Genomic DNA, 18,558 nt, shown 5'->3' with positions numbered 1-18,558 from the left:
AGATTGCATCAGCTTGGAAGGGACCCTCAGGGTCACCTTTGGCCAACCTCCCTGCAAGAGCCAGGACACCTCCAACTAGATCAGGCTGCCCAGGGCCATGTCAAGGCTGATCTTCAATGTCTCCAGGGTTGGGGCCTCAACCTTAACCCTGGGCAACCTGTTTCAGTATTTCCCCACCCTCACTGTGGAGAGCTTCTTTCTGATGTCCAACCTAACTCTGCCCTCCTCCAGTTTCAAACCACTGCCTCTCATCCTATCCCCACAGGCTCTTCTGAACAGTCCCTCCCCAGCTGCTTGTAGGTCTCCTTCAGATACTGAAATGCTGCTGTAAACTTCCCCTGGAGCCTTCTTTTCTCCAGGCAGAACAGCCCTGACTCTCTCAGCCTGTCCCCATAGCAGTGGTTCTGCAGACCTCTGAGCATCTTTGTAGCCTCCTCTGCACCCTCTCCAGCAGGTCTATGTCTCCCTTGTGTTGGGGTCCCCAGAGCTGTACACAGAACTCAATACCTTAAAGATGCTCTAGTTCCAACCCCCTTGCTGTGGGCAGGGACACCTTTCACCAGACCAAGTTGCTCAAGGCCTCATCCAGCCTGGCCTTGAACACTTGCAGGCATTCACAACTTGTTGGCTTGTGTTGGTTTTATTTCTTTTTTGGGGGGGGAGTCTGATTTGTTTTGGTTTCTGCATTCTGACACTTTATCCACAGAAAACCATTTCTCCTTTTTGTAATAGCTGACCTCCTGTTACCTACTCATCTCTGCAAACAGCACTAACCCACGCTGCTGATGGGCTGACTTATTTCCAGATCATTTCTGTGGCACATGTGCTTTAGAGGTGGGAGGTGGGGTTGCATCTTTCAGACAGGGAGAGAGGCCTAGGGCACAGAAGATCTGGTTAACACTGTTGTTTTCATGTCTGATAGATGAAGAGACAGTGAAAGGAAAAGGGGAGGCACTAATACAAAATGTGTTTATTGCTTGCTGGAAGGAAGGAAAACATTTCCTCCTGCAGGTCAGTGAGGGGATTCTGCCCCTCTGCTCCCCTCTGCTGAGACCCTCCAGAAGTACTGGGCCAGCTCTGGAGTCCTCAGCACAGACAGGGATCTGTTGGAGTGGGGCTAGAGGAGGCCACAGCAGTGCTGGCAGAGCTGGAAGCCCTCTGCTGTGAGGCCAGGCTGACAGTTGGCCTTGTTGAGGTTGGAGAAGAGAAGGCTCCAGGGAGACCTTCTGGTGGTTTAAAGGGGACAATTGGAAAGATGGGGACAGAGTTTTGACCAGGGTCTGTTGTGAGAGGGCAAGGGGGGATGGTTTGAAACTCTGAGAGGGAGGTTGAGGCTGGAGAGAAGGAAGGAATATTTGACCCTGATAGTGGTGAGAGCCTGGAACCATTGCAGGTCAGGTCACAGCCTGAGGCTGTGAGCAACCTGCTGTAATTGCAGATGTCCCTGCCGACTGCAGGGGCGTTGGGCTGGATGAGTTTTAAAGGTCCCTTCCAATCTAAACCGGGCTGAGATTGTAATAGTTGCTGCTCACATTTGGTCCCAGTTGCTCTGAAGAATCCATGATTATGCTCTTCACTTGCTCCTCATCCTGTACTTGTAACTAATAACTCCCTTTTTCCTCCTTCCTCCCTCTGGAGTCACTCTTTAGCCGAGGTCAAAGAAGGACAACTCAGATTTCAGCGAGATGAGCTCCACCAGCAGTGGTGTGACCACCCCTCCCTGGTGCTGCTCACTGTGGCAGGGACAAGCTCTGCTTCCATCCAGTCGTGTTTTAATCCTGCTTTCTCCTAGGGAGTCACAGCTTTGCTTTTGCTGAAGACAGGAGATTTAGTGGTCGGCACCGGAGGAGGGATTGTAGCTCTCTGTAAAGGCTCAAACTACAAAGTGATGAAGTGAGTGTGTAGATGGGACAATTAGGTGGGTGGAGGGGACATTCCCCCCAGAGGGACACGGTGGAAGGAGCAGGCATAAACCAAAGAAATCTGTTTCTTGGTGCTGCAGAAGAAGCAGGCAGCCTGGCTGCAGTGTGGTGCTGGAGCTGACTGGCAATGACTGTGTGCATTTGCTTAGAGCCACTGCCCCTCTCACTGCTCATCTTAACCTATGCTTCCTCTGGGGCATGAGGAGTCAGCTTCTGCACGGACACGGAGTCAGGCAGGACTGGGGAAGCCAGAAAAATGACACTTAGCGACAGCAGAGAAAGGGTAGTGCTTGCCATCTGACACAAGGGCTGTTGGAGGCCTTGGGGTTGTAAAGGAGGGCTCGGATTACAGGGACAGGGCTGGAAGTGCTGGAGTGCTGCGAGGCTTTGTTCTGCATACAAATAGGAAGCTGCAGGCATCGTTTCCCTGGATGTGATCTGAGGACTGGGCTTGCAGCTGCTCAGCCTGCATTGGAGTAGCCACCTTAAGTGTACAATGCTGTGAGCTCAGCCTTCTGCTGCTGAAACTATTCCCAGAAGACCGAAAGTGTCTGGAAATACTCCTGGAGTATGGGATGTTTCACTGCACTAGAGCACAAATAGCAGCATTAGGTCCAGGAAGCCAAGTCTCCAAGGCTGTGCCTGTGCAGAGCAGCAAGTGGGACAGACAAGACCATATGACAGTGAGCTGTCAGTCCTGACCCTGGTGTTGGATATTGATGTCACAGCCCAGTGTGGAGCTTTCAGGCAAGCAGGGAAATCAAGGCTCCATAAAGTTCGGACTCCACAAAGTCAGGGAAAAAGGGAAGGCAGGAAATAAGTATCTCAAGGTCAGGCCAAACCTCTGCTTTCTCTGAACAGGAAACTCCAGGTGGAAGGTGCTGTCACTTCGCTGACATGCAGAGGTGAGGGTCCCCAGCTCTTTGCAGGGACAGATGCTTGCCAGATCTACAGCATCGACTGTGCTGCATTCAGAGAGGAGCTGATCACTGCCTGCCATAACGAAGCTGTCCACGACGTCGTCTTCCCCCTGTGAGTGTCACTGCCTGGCATGCTTTTGGCTGCCAAAGCAGTGGGTACCTGTGGAACCACCTTCTAACCCCCAGGAACTTAGTGGAAGGTGTCTCTGCCAATGCCAGAGGGGTGGGACGGACTAGATGCTCTTCAATGTCCCTTCCAACCCAAACCATTCTGTGAATCCTTACAGGGGGATTTATGGTGTTACCTACCAGGGGAATGCAAAGGTCCTTACAGAATCATGGAATCAGAATTTGTTTGGATGAAAGAGAACTTGAAGATCAAATCCAACCACTAACCCAGTACTGCCACATGACAACCATGGCCCTCAGGACAACATCTACACAGCTCTGAAACCCCATCCAGGGGAATGAACTCCGTCAGTGCCTTGGACAGCCTGTTCCAGGCCTTGACCACCCTTTTGGGGAAGTACCTGTTTCTAATATGCACTCTAGGACTGACAGCAGAAGAGAGCAGTTCAGTTTGAGAGTTGGAAAAATCATCCATCTGCAGAAAGAATTCTAACTAAAAAGCCTGGAATTACTTATGGGTGGGTGACAGCAGTGATGGCAACCTCCTCCTGTTCTCCTGGGGCTGCTGCTGTGAGAATCAGCCCTCTTATTTTGCCAGCAGTGTGAATCCTGAGCCTGCTCCTGTGTGCAGCTAGAGCTTGTGTAGGTGTCAACCTTACTACTCACCTGTAACTCTTCTTTCTAGTATCAGGTGATAGGAGAGGAAATGGCCTGAAATTGTACCAGGGGAGGGTTAGGCTAGAGATGAGGAAAAAATCCTCATCTTCAGGGCTTGGAATAGGCTGCCCAGGGAGTCCCCATCCCTGCAGGTGTTGAAGAAACCTGTGGCCATGGCACTTGGGGACATGGTTCAATGGCCATGGTGGTGTTGGGTTGCTGGTTGGACTGAATGATCTTAAAGGGCTTTTCCAACTGAAACAATTCAACTACTCTATGATAAGCTGTTGGTTGCTAGACCCAAAGAGCTAAGAGCCTCACTTAGGGTTTCATGTAATATGAAATAGTAGGCTTGTGACAAGAGGTGCTGGAGACATTGCTGAGTCTCTGCCTGCTTTTGTCTCCTGACCAAACAGCAAACATTCCCTCTTCCTAAATACAAGGACTGTGACTCTTTGAAGAAATCCACAATGGATCATTTGTTTCCTCTCTACCTGGAGAATGGGAATGTGATCCCAATCACAGCTTTTATTTTTGGCATATTATCATAGCATTACTTCTCAACAGGGCACAAAGGATCAAATCTTATCAAGGTGCAGGAAAGGGCACAGTGTAAAATGCCCTCTCCTTGCTGTCACCAGCCTGGAAAATCCACATGCTACCAGTTTAATGAGTGGATCACTTGGAGCTTTATGGTGATGGGATGCTAACATTCCTGACACAGACTGGTGCATTTGTGTCACAGGGGTGTTTGGGTGAGCTGGATTTTGTGGGGATCATAAGCACTACATCTTTGCATATATGAGGTGCAGCTGAGGGCTTGCTTAGCCTGGAGGAAAGGAGGCTGAGAGAAGATGTCATTGCTTTTTATAGCTCCTTGAAAGGAGGTTTCAGTGAGATGGGGATTGGTCTCTTCTCCCAGGGAACAAGAGATAGGATGAGAGGAAATGGCCTCGAGTTGCACAAAAGGAGGTTTAGGTTGGACATGAGGAACGATTTCTTCCCCAAAAGGGTTGTCAAGGCCTGGCCTGGGCTACCCAGGGCAATGGTGGAGTCCCCATCCCTGGAAGGGTTTCCAAGCCATGTAGATGTGGTGCTGAGGGCCATGGTTCAATGGTGATGTGGCAGTGCTGGGTTAATGGTCAGGCATTGGAATAGGTGATGAAATCACATCCCTGGAGGTGTTCAACAAATGCATGACCATGACACCTGGAGACGTGGCTTAATGGCCTTGGTGGTGTTAGGCCAATGGTTGTACTTGGTCATTTCTGGGGTGTTTCCCAGCCCAGACAATTCTGTGATTCTGTGCGTGGTTGGACCTGATGATCTTAATGGTTTTGAAGGTGAGAAGGGCAGCACTGGGAGGACGGAGCCAGGCTCTGCTCTGTGGTGTCAAATGACAGGACAAGGGGCAATGGGTGCACCTGAAGCAGAGGAGTTGCCACAGGAACAGGAGGGAAAACGTTTTCATTGTGAGGGTGCTGGAGCTCTGGAGCAGGCTGCCCAGAGAGGCTGTGGAGTCTCCTTCTCTGGAGACATTCATAACCCACCTGGATGTGTTCCTGTGCAACCTGCTCTAGGAGATCTTCTCTGGCAGGGGGTTGGATTGGATGATCTTTTGAGGTCACTTCCAACCTCCATCATTCTATGATTCTGTGATCTTAAAGGTCTCCTCCTCCAAGCAAAACACTTCCAGGATTCCATATACATTTAACCATTTCATCTGTTACCTGCTCCTGAATAGAGCATCCCACTGCTGGAAATGCAGGCATCATTTCTCTGCTCTGCCTTGTTTCAGCACACCGATGTTCTTCTCCTCTGTGAAGCACTCACACAAGCTGGGCTTGAAAAGGGCCACACTGGTGTTGTGCCAGTTTTCTCTGAGCTGGTTCCTCTTTCTAGGCATTGATGGAGATGTTGAACAAAGGCTTCTGCTACCTTTGTGTCATATCCCTGGGATGTGCAGTTTAGAGCTGGTTTCAAAGCATCCAGTCCCGTGGCTTTTGAAATGCTCCAGGTCTTTTCATTTTTATTCAAACATCTCTAACAAGTATATTAGGAGCAGGCTTTTGCTATCAGTTCTGTTGCCTTCAGCAATGTTGAATAGGAATCATCCAGTAAGCAAGATAAAAGATGACATCTTTACAATATGAGGCTGCTGCTAGTCCCTGATGGCAAATGTGGGCAGTCAGCACCTCTACACCCACTTTTGTGTCTCTTATGTACAACACCTGAAGCTGTTTAGAGATGGAATGTGGGAAATGAATGTCACAGCTTCACCTGAAGTAGAAAGAATCCTTTTGGTTTCACTTTAAGTGCTCATTAAAATGAATCTTTGTGTTGAAATCAGACATGGGGAGTTTTCTGCCAGCAAGGCCTTTGTCTTAACCAGTTGGGAATTAATTTGTCATAACCTCTTGGGAAGATGACAGCTGCAGGCTGGAAAGAGATGAGCTTCGAAGGATGATTTCAGCTCTGACAAAGAAAGGTGTTTGCTGTGTGCCCCTCCTCGTTATCTCTCCTCTCTGAATTCTCCAGGGGAACTTCTGACCTGTTTGCTACCTGCTCCAAAAATGATATTCGGGTGTGGCACACCCCAGAAAAGAGGGAGCTGCTGCGGATCGTCGTCCCCAATGTGAGCTGCTGTGCCATAGACTTCATGAGGGATGGCAAGAGCATCATTTCAGGTGAGGGTCAGTCCAGGCCCATGGCTGAGTCTGGGCTTAAACTGTTTCCATGGGAATAAACATCAGTGTGTCAGAATGGAGAGAGGATTAAACTGGGAATGGGTTCAGATTCAGTGCATCTCTCTGGCCAAAGGCCTCTTTGCTTGCAGCTGGTTCAATGAACTTTGCTCACAGTCCCTTGTGTCCTGGTGCTGTGGTTCTGGTGTATGTGGAAAGCAAGGTTTGGAGACCTCACTTTGGATATGAAGTTCAGCAATTCAGAACTCAGTTCAGTCTTATTCAAAAGAGCTTAACTCTAAACTAGGTCTGTGGAGCAGCCTAACCTATGATGTATGCAGAGCCCCTTCTGCCCAAACCCTGCTACCTGCCACCAAAGCACTTTGCTCACACAAGAAAGGGACCACTGCAGTCCTAGAGCAGTGATGCCATCTCCCTGTTGTTACTAAACCTGATGGCATGTGCCAGGGCTGGGCCACTACCAGAACCCCTCTGCTTCCCAAAGAGAAAAGAAGGGGAAGAGGGGAGAGAGGCTGATGGGGTGGGAAAGAAACTAACCCAGCTGGCATGTGATGAAAAACAACCCAATGAAATACAGACAGAGAGACATAAACCAATGTGAAAACCAACCCCTGATGGCACTGATAGCACCGTTGCAGCTGGGGCAGGCACTGGACAAATCCCAGCCTGGACTCAGCAGCAGCTGGGAATCAGATTTAGGAACACAGGAATGAGGATGGAAGGCTGAAGAGACAGAGTCCTCCTGGGACACTGTCCAGGGAAGAAGAGGCTTGACCCTTGGGATCCCTCAGCTGCTCCTTAAGGTGCCATCCACAGGCTGCAGTCCCTTTTTAGGCAGTTGAGGGTCACCTGTCCTGTCCACTCCTCCCTGCAGATGCCACCTTTGCCTTCCTGGCTCCCAGGGTGAGGCACAAGCTGTGCCAATGCCCTTGGTCTGCAGGGGAGCAGGTCTAAGACAGAGCCTTCCTGGTCTTCTTATCCTCATCAGCTTCTCCATGCTAGCTGCAGCCCCTGGCTGTGCAAAGCTGCCCTGAACTGCAGAAAGTGCCTCAGTGAACAGAGCCTGAGCTGGGCAGGGACAGCTCTGAGATCTGGTTCTATTCTAGCTCAGAGCAAGACACCAATTTAGCCATAGCCAAAACAAAAAAGGAATGAAATGTTAATAGCTTATTTGGGTTCCAGCTTTCTGGGCTCAGCTCCAGCACAGTGCTTTCCTCACGTATCGTGGGGATCTAACCAGACAGGGCCCTGTAAAGAAGCATAATGAAAATGGGTTTGTTTGGAAAGGAAAGAGAGAGAATAATGCAAGGACAGTCTGTGATCCTGAGCAATCATAGAATGGCAAGTTGGAAGGCATCTTGAAGACCATCTAGTTCCAACTCCCCTGCCATGGGCAGGAACACCTCCCACTACACCAGGCTAGCTCATCCAGCCTGGCCTTGAACACCCCCAGGGAGGGGGCATCCACAAATTGTTCCAGTATCTCAGCTCCCTCACAGTAAAGAACTTCTTCCTAATCAGTCTCTGCTCTCCCCAGCTTGGGATGATGGCAGGATCCGTGCCTTCCTACCCGAAACTGGCAGGCTGCAGTACCAGATTGAGCATGCCCACAGCCTGGGGGTCACAGCCATCGCTGCCACCAGTGACGGCAAACGCATCATCAGCGGAGGAGGCGAAGGGCAGGTAAACACCTGGCTCAGCTCTGTGCTCTCAGCACCAGGCCTGCCACTTGGCTCTGCCTGCTTGGTCAGAAACCCATCTGTAGAGTTGAATGATCTGGGTTGGAAAGGACCTCGAAATCTCATCCAGTCTAACCCTCTCTGCAGTCAGCAGGGACATCCTGAACTAGATCAGGCTGCTCAGAGCCCTGCCAAGCCTCACCTTGAATATCTTCAGGGATGTGGCCACAGTCACCTTCCTGATCAACCTGTCCCAGAGTGCCACCACCCTCATGGTGCAGAACCTGTTCTTAACATCCAATCTAAATTTTCTCTCCTCTAGTTTGAAGCCATTGCCCTTGTCCTGTCACTGCAAGCCTTTGTAAACACTCTCTCTGCAGCCTTCTTGTAGGCCACTTCAGGTACTATTCTTAGCTTCCACTTGAGCAAAGGCCTGAACTCCAAAACATGAGCCTTTGATTCATGCAAATCTCCTCTCTCAGAGGGCATATTGTAAAACAATGCCCTGCTTTCTTCTGGCATGGTTGTCCTGGAAATCCTTCTACTGCAGAATATGCTCTTAATCCTTCCTATTCATTTGTCTCTCTCCTCTATTTAGCTTATCTGCATTTGTCATTGTTTGCAAGCTCCATCTGACTGTGCTCCAGCAAATATTTTCTTTCTGTTGTTTCTTTGGAAGTCCAAACTGACCTCTATGAATTCTTTTAACAGCACAGAGTTCACTTTATTCCACTGGAGTGTTTATGTTCTGGGATCATAGAATCATAGAATTGTTTCTCCTGAAAAAGCCCTCTAAGATCATCCAGCCCAAGCATCAAGCCAGCACCACCATGGTCATTAAACCATGTCCCCAAGTGCCATGGCCACAGGTTTCTTCAACACTCTAGAGATGGTGACTCCATCACCTCCCTGGGCAGCCTCTGCAAATCCCTGACCACTCTTGCAGCAAAGGCATTTTTTCTCATCTCCAGCCTAACCCTCCCCTGGCCCAGTTTCAGGGATGGTGCTGTCTGTTTTAGGTGTTGGTGGTAATAAAAGACTCCATGGTTATGCCAACATTCCCACACAAGTACCATTCAGAATCAGAAGCTATGTTGTAGGCATCACACTTGTGCAGCTCAAGCATTTTTTTCCCAGCTGTACAAAACTAACCACCATGTACTCTAGCTTCTCCATACACTTCATTTAGCTGTGGTCCTTCTCAGCCTGTAAAAGCTACACTCCCCTGATGTTTAGATAATTTAAACACAGGGGGTTGTTTATATCAAAAATAAAAAGTCAGACTTGGAAGGCTGCTGTTGAGTTTCTCTCTGCAGTCTGGTGAACACTCAGAATCAGACCTCTAGCTGTGTGTGCTTTCCTGACTAATTTAACTGCTCCTCGCTTGGTTTGTACACCCTGATCTCAAGTGTGCCAAGCTGGAGGTGGCACAGCATGTCTTGGAGAGCGAGGAACTGAACTTCAAACAGCTGAAGCTGTTTAGTTTGAAAAAGAGGAGGCTGAGGGCAGACCTCATGGCTGTCTACGGCTACCTGAAAGGATGTTGTGTAGAGGCTGCTGCTGGTCTTTTCTCACGAGTAATTAGAGATAGAACAAGAGGGAATGGCCTCAAGCTGTGACTGGATAGGCTTAGACTAGATATTAGGAAACATTTTTTCCCCAGCAAGAGTAGTCAGGCGTTGGAATGTGCTGCCCAGGGAGGTGGTGGAGTCACCAACCCTGGATGTGTTTAAAGGTCCTTTGAATGTGCTGCTCGGGGCTATGGTTTAGGGTGAATCTTGCAGAGCAGGGATATGGGTTGGACTCCTGAGAGCCTTTTCCAACCTGAATGTTTCTGTGATTCTTCCAGCCCACAGGCTGCTGTCCTCAACCTTGAGCCATCTTTCTGCACCTCGGCTCTCCTGAGGAGCAGTAAAGGCAGCAGTTCCCTGTCTCACTTCACAAAGACATTAGAGATAATGAACCACTTCAGCCCTTCACTAATCAAAGACCAGATGAGTACTTGGATGGGTTAGCACTAGAGGATGCAGAAGACAAAGACCTAGATTCTGCCTCAACACACAGAGGCTCTGCTTAGTTGAATTCTGAATTGAAAAAGGCAGCTGAGACCAAATGAAACTAAAGGCTGCTTAGGTAGAAATGAGAACTGCAGGGGAGCACTGACAGTATTCATCCAGATCACACACACACAAAGATATTCTCAAATGCTAATGGTTCTGTCTAAGTCAGCTGAAAGCTGTGACTTTCAGGGTTGCTTCAAGGATCTGGCTTCTCTGATCATTGGACACATGGGAATTGGACAGGCAGGTCCCACAGGTAACCCAACATCAGACCTGCAGACTTGCAAGGTCATCTCCAAGCTTTGCCTGTCACTAAGTTTCTAATTGTTCCCTGGGATTTGAGCTTAGCAGGGTGTGAAAACAAACAGAGAGCATCAGGGCTGGCACTAGTGGGACAGCAAATGGAAGGTGTGAAGGATCCAGGCTTCAAAGCAGAAGGAGTTTTGCTGTTAGCAGTACTGGGAAATGAGATGCTTTCAGGCACATATTTCACATCAAAGATTTAAAGAGATGTTTTGTATTTACTTGCTTGAATTCTGTGTAGCTCACATAGCAGCTACCTTCTTGGAATTCCATCTCAGATGCCTTGCTCTTTGATCTTTAAAGATTTTCCTGGTTGAGAGATGAGTCCACTGAAGCATGGAAGAGTGGGAACTGGGCACAAACAGGGCCTGGGGTTCATGGTGAGGGATTTTTGAAGCAAGTGGATCACACTCTCCAGAGCTCAGCTCCATTCTGTGAGACAGCTGCATGAACAACGCACAGGAAAACAGAGCCAGGCTTTTGGGATCACAGGATCACAGGTGTCAGGGGTTGGAAGGGACCTCTGGAGATCACAGAATCACAGAATGGTTTAGGTTGGAAGAGACCTCAAAGCTCAGCCAGTTCCAACCCCCTGCCATAGGCAGGGACACCTCCCACTAGAAGAGGTTGCTCAAGGCCTCATCCAACCTGGCCTTGAACACCTCCAAGGTATGTGATCCACAGCCTCCTTGGACAACCTGTGCCAGTGTCTCACCACTCTCACTGAAAAGAACTTCCTCCTAACATCCAGTTTAAATCTACCCTCTGCCAACTTAAACCCATTCATCCTTGTCCTGTCATTACAAGACCTTGTCAATAGTCTCTCCTCAGCCCTCCTATAGGCCCTCTTCAGATACTGGGAAGCCACTCCAAGGTCTCCTTGAAGCCTTCTCTCCTTCAGGCTGAAGATCCCCAACTCTTGTAGCCTGTTTTCATAGTAGAGCTGCTGCAGCTCTCTGAGCATCTTTGTAGTCTCCTCTGGACTTGCTCCAACAGTTCCATGGCCTTCTCATGTTGGGGGGCTCCAGATCTTCCAGTCCCACCTCCCAGCCAGAGCAGGACCAGAGAATCTAGTACATGTTGCACAGAAATACACCTAGGCAGGGCTGGAAAGTCTCCAGAGAAGGAGACTCCACAACCTCTCTGGGCAGCCTGTTCCAGTCCTTTGGGACCCTTACAGTCAAAAAGTTCTTCCTCATGCTGAGGTGTAACTTCCTGTGCTGTAGTTCCCATCCATTGCCTCTTGTCCTGCCACAGGGCACAAGCAAGCAGAGGCTGTCTCTGTCCCTCCCTTCCTGACTCCCAACCCTCAGATATTTGTAGACATTGATCAGATCCCCTCTCAGTCTTCTCTCCAGACTAACCAGCCCCAGGGCTCTCAGTCTTTCCTCATAAGTCATCGAATTTCCCCAAAAGAGATTGAGTGGGTGTCTGTGTTCTGAATTAAAAGGGGAATTCAGGAGTGCCTCAGGCCTCCTCCTGAGCTCAGCCAGGACCAGGGGGTACAAAAGCAGTTGCTGTTTGCTGACTTCCAGGTGAGGCTGTGGGAGATTGGTGAGAGGACTCACAAGCTTGAGGAGATCCTCAAGGAGCATGTGTCTGCTGTGTCCTGCATTAAGATTAAGAAGAATGACCAGGAGTGTGTCACAGCCAGTCTTGATGGGACCTGCATCATCTGGGACATTGTGTAAGTAAGCACAGAAGTACTGCAAGGCACTTGAAGTGTTGGTACTGTGTCAGTGAGGCCACTGTGCCCTGCTTGGGAAGAGGAGGGGAAAAGCATTAGGAAATAAAAGTTGCTAGAGAGAGCAATCATAGAACTACAGCCTGGTTTGGGTGGGGAGGGACCTTTAAAGCTCATCTAGTTCAAACTCTCTGTAGTTAGCAGGGACATCCCCAACTAGAGCAGGTTGCTCACAGCCCCAGACAACCTGACCTGTAATGGTAGCAGCCATGGGGCATCAGTGACCTCTCTGGGCAAGCTAGGTCAGGGTCCCACCACTCTCAGTGTCAAACACTTCTCCTTCTCTCCAGTCTGAATCTTCCTCTTTAGTTTCAAGCCATTCCCCCTTGTCATAGAATCAGAATGGTCTGAGTTGCAAGAGATCTCCAAAGCTCATCCAGTCCAAGTCCCTCTGCAGGCAGCAGGGACATCCTCAACTAGGTCAGGTTGCCCAGAGCCCTGTGGAGGTTCACTTTGAGTATCTCGAGCAATGGGGCCTCAACCACTTTCCTGTGCAACCTGTTGCAGTGTTCCACCACCCTCATGGTGCAGAACCTGTTCCTCACATCTAATCTAAATCTACTCTGCTCTAGTGTGAAGCCACTGCCCTCATCCTGCCCCTGCAAGCCTTTGCAAACAGTCTCTCTGCAGCCTTCTTGTAGCCCTTTCATGTACTGGAAGGCTGTCGTTAGGCCTCCTCTTCTCCAGGCTGAACACCCTCAGCTCCCTCAGCCTGTGCCCTGCCACAAGAGGCCCTGTTGCCCAGTTGAGTCAGGCAACGTAGAACCTCCAATGCTAGAAGCTTTCCAGCCAAGCTCAGGCAAACATTTGCCTCAAGATTTTGTTTCTTGTGTTGGATCCTGCTTGGCCAAGCAGATGGAGCAAATAAGTTCCCAGGTTTCCCACTAGGCTCCACTGTCCAGCACTTCTTGACTCCTATTGAGCTCTTCCAAGCCTGCAGGTGAGGCTAAGGTGAATAAACAGCACCTAGAGAGCTTTGTGGGCTAAAATATTTCATTTCATCTGACAGCAGATCAGAGCTGTGATGGAGACAGAACCGATGAGCCTACTAAGCTTCATGACACCCTGAACTCACAGCAATACCTGCAAATATCCAAGCAGGAAGCAAGATCTGATACATAGGAGAGGCAGGCATAGTTCAGACACACAAAGTTTGCTTTTCACCCACTTGTCTCCTATTTTGGGATGTTTTGCAGGCGTTTTGTAAGGAAACAACTGATTCTAGCCAACACTTTGTTCAAATGTGTGTGTTACCACCCAGAAGAGTACCAGATAATCACTGGTGGAACTGACAGACAGGTAAGCAAACCTGCAGGAACTCTCTTTGCAATAATGGAGACAGACTGAGAGAGTTGGGGCTGTTCAGTCTGGAAACAAGAAGGGTCCAGGGAGATCTTATTGTGACCTACCAGTATCTGAAGGGGGCCTACAGGAAAGCTGAGGAGGGACTTTTTAGGATGTTGGGTAGTGATAGGACTGGGGGCAATGGAACAAAGCTATCAGTGGGTAGATTCAGATTGAATGTTAGGAAGAAGTTCTTCACCATGGGGGTGGTGAGACACTGGAACAGGTTGCTCAGCAGGGTGGTGGAAACCTCATTCCTCAAAGTTTTAAGGCCAGGCTGGATGTGGCTCTGAGCAACCTGATCTTGTGTGAGGTGTCCCTGACCATGGCAGGGGAGTTGGAGCTAAATGATCCTTGAAGTCTCTTCCAGCCCTGACAATTCTATGATCCTAAGACCAAAACACAAGGTCTGGGGCTTGTTACATGATGAAGCTTCCAAAAGCTCCTCAGAAAGATGTGTTGTAAAGCTCCTCAGAAGGCAGTGCTGAAATGTGTGTGCTGGTCACACACAGCCGAGTTCTCTCTGCTCTGCTTTCTAGATTGGCTACTGGGAGGTGTTTGATGGCTCTGCAATCAGAGAAGTGGAAGGATCTGCCTCAGGTTCTATCAATGGGATGGACATCACTTCTGATGGAGCTTACTTTGTCACAGGTGAGTGGGTGGATGAAGGTGGAAAAGAGGAGCTCATGTTAAAAGCAGGGAAAGGAAGGCAAGAAGCCAAGAATCTCAGGAGAGAAGGAAAAAAATGAAAGGAGAAGGGGTCAGCTAAAGGGGAAAATGAAATGAATCATTGAAGAAAAATGCTTAGAGAAAGGCTGTAGTTCTGACTTGGGTGATTCTATGGTTCAGTCTTGCAAGATGTAATGCAGAGGTGAAGACAAGGCTCAGATGTCTCCAAGGGAGGAGCACAGGCTTTCATCTTGCCCTGCTCCTCGTTTTGTTCAGTGATGTTTACCATACACCTGAATGATTTGTTCAAGTTCTCTCTCCAGAAGCCTCACAGTTGCTGCTGATTTGCAAGCAGCAGTGACTGCAGGCTCCATCCTGCCTCAGGCTGACATGTCCCAAGCATCCTGACATCTCTTCTGGGAGTCTGGTACTAGCAGAGAGGAGCCATGGTGGTGTCTGTCATGACTCTAGCTGCAAATCACAGATTTGGTCTCAGCAGCAGTTCTTTTAGATTAACCTCTTGAAATGACACTCCAGATACTGAGCTTGGACCAGGAACAATGCAGCCAGCAGGACCAGAGCAGTGATTGTCCCCTGTGCTGGGAACTGGGGAGGCTGCACTTCAAATACTGGGTTCAGTTTTGAGCTACTCACACCAAGAAGGACATTGAGGGGCTGGTGTGTGGCCAAAGAAGGGCAACAAAGCTGTTAGAAGGTCTGGAGAACAGGGCTGGTGAGGAGCAGATGAGGGAGCAGGGGGTGTTTAGTGTGGAGAAGATAAGACTGAGGGGAGAGCTCATTGCTCTCTGCAGCTCCCTGAGAGGAGGTTGGAGCCAGGTAGGGGTTGGTTTCACCTCCCATGGAACAAGTAATAGGACAAGAGGAAACGACCTCAAGTTGTGCTAAAGGAGGTTTAAGTTGGACATGAGGAATAGTTTCTTCCCCCTGAGGGTTGTCAAGGCCTGGCCCAGGCTGCCCAGGGTGGTGGTGGAGTCCCCATCCCTGGAGGGGTTTCAAAGCTGTGTAGATGTGGTGCTGAGGGCCGTGGTTTAGTGGTGCCCTGGCAGTGCTGGGTTAGTGGTTGGAGTTGATGACATTAGAGGTCTCTCCCAGCCAAAACGATTTTGTGATTCCATGTTTCTGTAGGTACCAGTTGCTGGCCACAGCTCACTGTGATCTGCTGGCAAAGTCCTGAGCTTTCTACTGAACACTGACTCAGCTGAAGTGGTTTCTACCATAATGCCCACAACGTGTCCCACCTTAGCTAGATCAGAGCAATGCTGAAGTGTTCCCCTGCCCCTGATCTGGGAACACAAAGCAGCAGAACTCCCTGTAATGGTTTGTTCTTGCCCTGTGCCCACCACAGGTGGCGACGACCATCTGGTGAAGCTGTGGGACTACAAGGAGGGGGCCGTGACTCACGTTGGGGTGGGCCACAGTGGCAACATCACCCGCCTGAAGATCTGTCCTGGCAACAAGTACATTGTGAGTGTGAGTGCAGATGGTGCCATCCTGCTCTGGAGGTACCCAGACCTGCACTAAGGGCTCACTGGGGAGCTGCTGGGCTGCTGCCTCCTCAGCCACTCCTAGCCAGGCTCTTCCCTCCCAGCTGAGGCTGCTTTGAAGCATTTCTACTCTCAGAGGAGCTGCTATTTTTATACTCCCTGCTATGCATTTACCAGATCCTTCAGACGTCCTCTCTAGGTCTGCTTCTTGTAGAGGGGCTGAGAAATTGCTGTTCCTTTCAGACTGGTGTGAAAGGATTCCTCACTTGTGCAGATCATCTTGGCTGTTGGTGTAACACTTCCATGTTGTCACTGTCACCTTCCCTGCTATCTCCTAGCACAGTCTCGCTCTCTGTCTGCTCGCTTTTGCCAGCTCTCTCTCTTGCTTTCACGTGGTCTCCTACCCCCTCTCTGCCCTTTCCTTTAATGAATAACTTGTTGTATAAATTCAGTCTTCTGTGTTCATTTTAATTTGTCTGCTGCTGATTAAGGAAAAAGCCCTCAGCTCCCAGCTCTTTTCAGTCCAGCTTTTAAATCAATGTCCTCAGAGGAACACAAGGTTGTCTGGGCTCCTCCATTTGCAGGGGCCAGTTTCAAGCTCTTCAAGGTCTGGTTTTCAAGAGTGAGAGTGCAGCCTGGATGTTTCCAGCCAGATCCACTCCAATGCCTGGTCTCTGGCCTAGTTTTTCACCTGGGCTCCAAATTTGCATGAAATCCATATTTAGTCTGCGAGGGACTCTCCAGTTTCATATCTCCTGTTAAACCCAACAGCTCTCAAGATGCTGTTTGTTTAAAGATCAGTGTGGGCAGCCAGCCAGGGAAGTGATGCAAGTGAAGTAAATATTTCTTCTGCAGGCACTGGTGGTGGCCTCTGAGGCTTGTCATAAATTAAACTGGTAGCAAAATGTCACATTCCTTGATGCTGAGGCTTACAGGCATTTTGGTTAACTCAGAGGGTGATCTAAAGGCAGGGTCAGATGGGTGCTGTCATACCTGTGTTGGGAGCATGAGCTGCTGGTAGGCAATGGGGGCAGGAATTGAAAGGTGGAGAATCATAGACTGGTTTGAGTTGGGAGGGGCATTCAAAGCTCATCCAGCTCAATCCCTTGCAGTCAGCAGGGAAATCAGCAGCTAGAGCAGGTTGCTCACAGCCCCAGACAACCTGACCTGCAGTGGTGCCAGCCATGAGGTACCTCCCACCTCTCTGGCCAACCTGGGACAGGCTCTCACCACCCTCAGGGGCAAATGTTTCTCCCTTCACTCCAGGCTGAATCTCCCTCTTGCAGTTTCAAGACACCCCCACTTGTCCTGTCACAATAGGGCCTGCTGAAAACTCTGTCCCCAGCTTTCTGATCAGCCTCCTGCAGCACTGCAAGGCCACCAGAAGGTCTCCCTGGAGCCTTCTCATCTCCAGCCTCAACAAGCCCAACTCTCTCAGCCTGGCCTCGCAGCAGACCCCTTCCAGCCCTGCCAGCACTGCAGTGGCCTCCTCTGGCCCTGCTCCAACAGGTCCCTGTCTGTGCTGAGGACTCCAGAGCTGCCTCAGCACTGCAGGGGGAGTCTCAGCAAAGCACAGCAAAGGGATAGAATCCCCTCCCTGCCCCCCACACTGCTGAGGATCAGTCCAGGACACAGCTGGGGCTGGGCTGGCAGCCCTCAGTGCTGGCTCATCTCCAGCTTTGTGTCCTCCAGCACCCCCAAGGCCTTCTCCACAGAGTCCAGCCTGGACTGATAGCAGGAACTGCTCTGACTCATGTGCAGAACCTTACACTTAGCCTTGTTGCACCTCATGAGGTTCACACAGCCTCACTTCCCCACCTTGTCCAGGTCCCTCCAGCTGGATCCCGTCCCCTCAGGCATGTCAGCTGCACCATTCAGCTTGGTGTCACCACTTAGGATGCACTGAATCCAGATATCTCTGTCATTGAAGATACTAAGCAGGACTGGTCCCAGTATGGAGCCCTGAGGGATACTACTTGTCACTGATCTCCACCTGGCCACCAAGCTCTTGACCACTACCCTCTGGATGTGACCATCCAACAAATTCATTATCCACTAAGGAGCCTACCCATCAAATCCATCTCTCTCCAACTTAGAGGGAAGGATGGTGTGGGGGAATGTGTCAAAAATGATTGATCTGTATTCTTTCTGTGCCACTAAAAAGGTTTACTGCTTGCAGCACAAGAAGGGTGGATCCTTTTGGACTAACTTGATGGTATCTGGGCACCTACGTCCATTAAACATACCCCTTCTGGTTGGGGGTTGGACTGGGTGACATTTAGAGGTCCCTTCCATCCCCGAGCATTCTGTAGGTGAAATATCTCTGCTTTTATTGATGGAGTCTTGAGCAAAGGGAGGAAATCATTCCTTCCTCTAGTGCTTTGGAGTCTGGACTCAGTGCTGAGCAGCAATAAACACTCCAGCAGGTTTTACGAGCTCTGCAGCACTGCTCTGTGTGCTTTAGAAGGTAGGATCAAACCCCTGGAATGTGGGACAGGCAGGCAAAACTCGAGTGCTCAAGCCAGGGGAATGAAAACAGAGCCTGTGAGGGCTGAGCAGGCTGTTCTCAAGAGTGCAGATAACTGTCCAGTGAGCCCCACCTCAGAGATTCAGACCCCATCAGGTCACACCAAATCTGTCATCATAGGTGGGAGGAGAAGCCAAGACCTGTTGTGGTGTAGCTGTTGCTGGGGTGTAAGAACCAAAGCCCTCTGCACCCCTCCTGCACTAGCTGCTTCTTCACAGCTCAGAGGCAGCAGAGTGAGGCTGCCCAGGGAGGCTGTGGAGTCTCCTTCTCTAGAGATTTTCAAGCCCCCTCTGGATGCATTCCTGTGTGACCTGCACTAGACTATGGTCCTGCTCTGGCAGGGGGGTTGGACTCGATGATCTCTGGGGGTCCCTTCCAACCCCTAACATCCTGT

The 18,558-nt window shown here is 49.9% G+C and overlaps 1 protein-coding gene across 1 annotated transcript in view; it reads left to right on the top strand.

Moving 5' to 3' along the window:
- The window catches only part of CFAP52 (cilia and flagella associated protein 52), a 34,254-nt gene extending 16,607 nt beyond the window's left edge, over positions 1-17,647 (top strand). Inside the window, exons 7-15 of the mRNA XM_064151834.1 lie at positions 1,793-1,893; positions 2,784-2,954; positions 6,167-6,315; positions 7,871-8,016; positions 11,911-12,062; positions 13,316-13,418; positions 14,003-14,114; positions 15,499-15,617; positions 17,465-17,647. Of these exons, the coding sequence (XP_064007904.1) occupies positions 1,793-1,893; positions 2,784-2,954; positions 6,167-6,315; positions 7,871-8,016; positions 11,911-12,062; positions 13,316-13,418; positions 14,003-14,114; positions 15,499-15,617; positions 17,465-17,533 (1,122 nt within the window). The 3' untranslated portion in view covers positions 17,534-17,647. The remainder of the gene's footprint in view (positions 1-1,792; positions 1,894-2,783; positions 2,955-6,166; positions 6,316-7,870; positions 8,017-11,910; positions 12,063-13,315; positions 13,419-14,002; positions 14,115-15,498; positions 15,618-17,464) is intronic.
- Positions 17,648-18,558: the final 911 nt, after the last annotated feature.

This window comes from Pogoniulus pusillus, chromosome 11 (assembly GCF_015220805.1).
Source record: "Pogoniulus pusillus isolate bPogPus1 chromosome 11, bPogPus1.pri, whole genome shotgun sequence".
NCBI classification, from domain to species: Eukaryota; Metazoa; Chordata; class Aves; order Piciformes; family Lybiidae; genus Pogoniulus; species Pogoniulus pusillus.
Note: the sequence above shows the minus strand (reverse complement) of the source record. Positions and strands in the feature narration are given on the sequence as shown.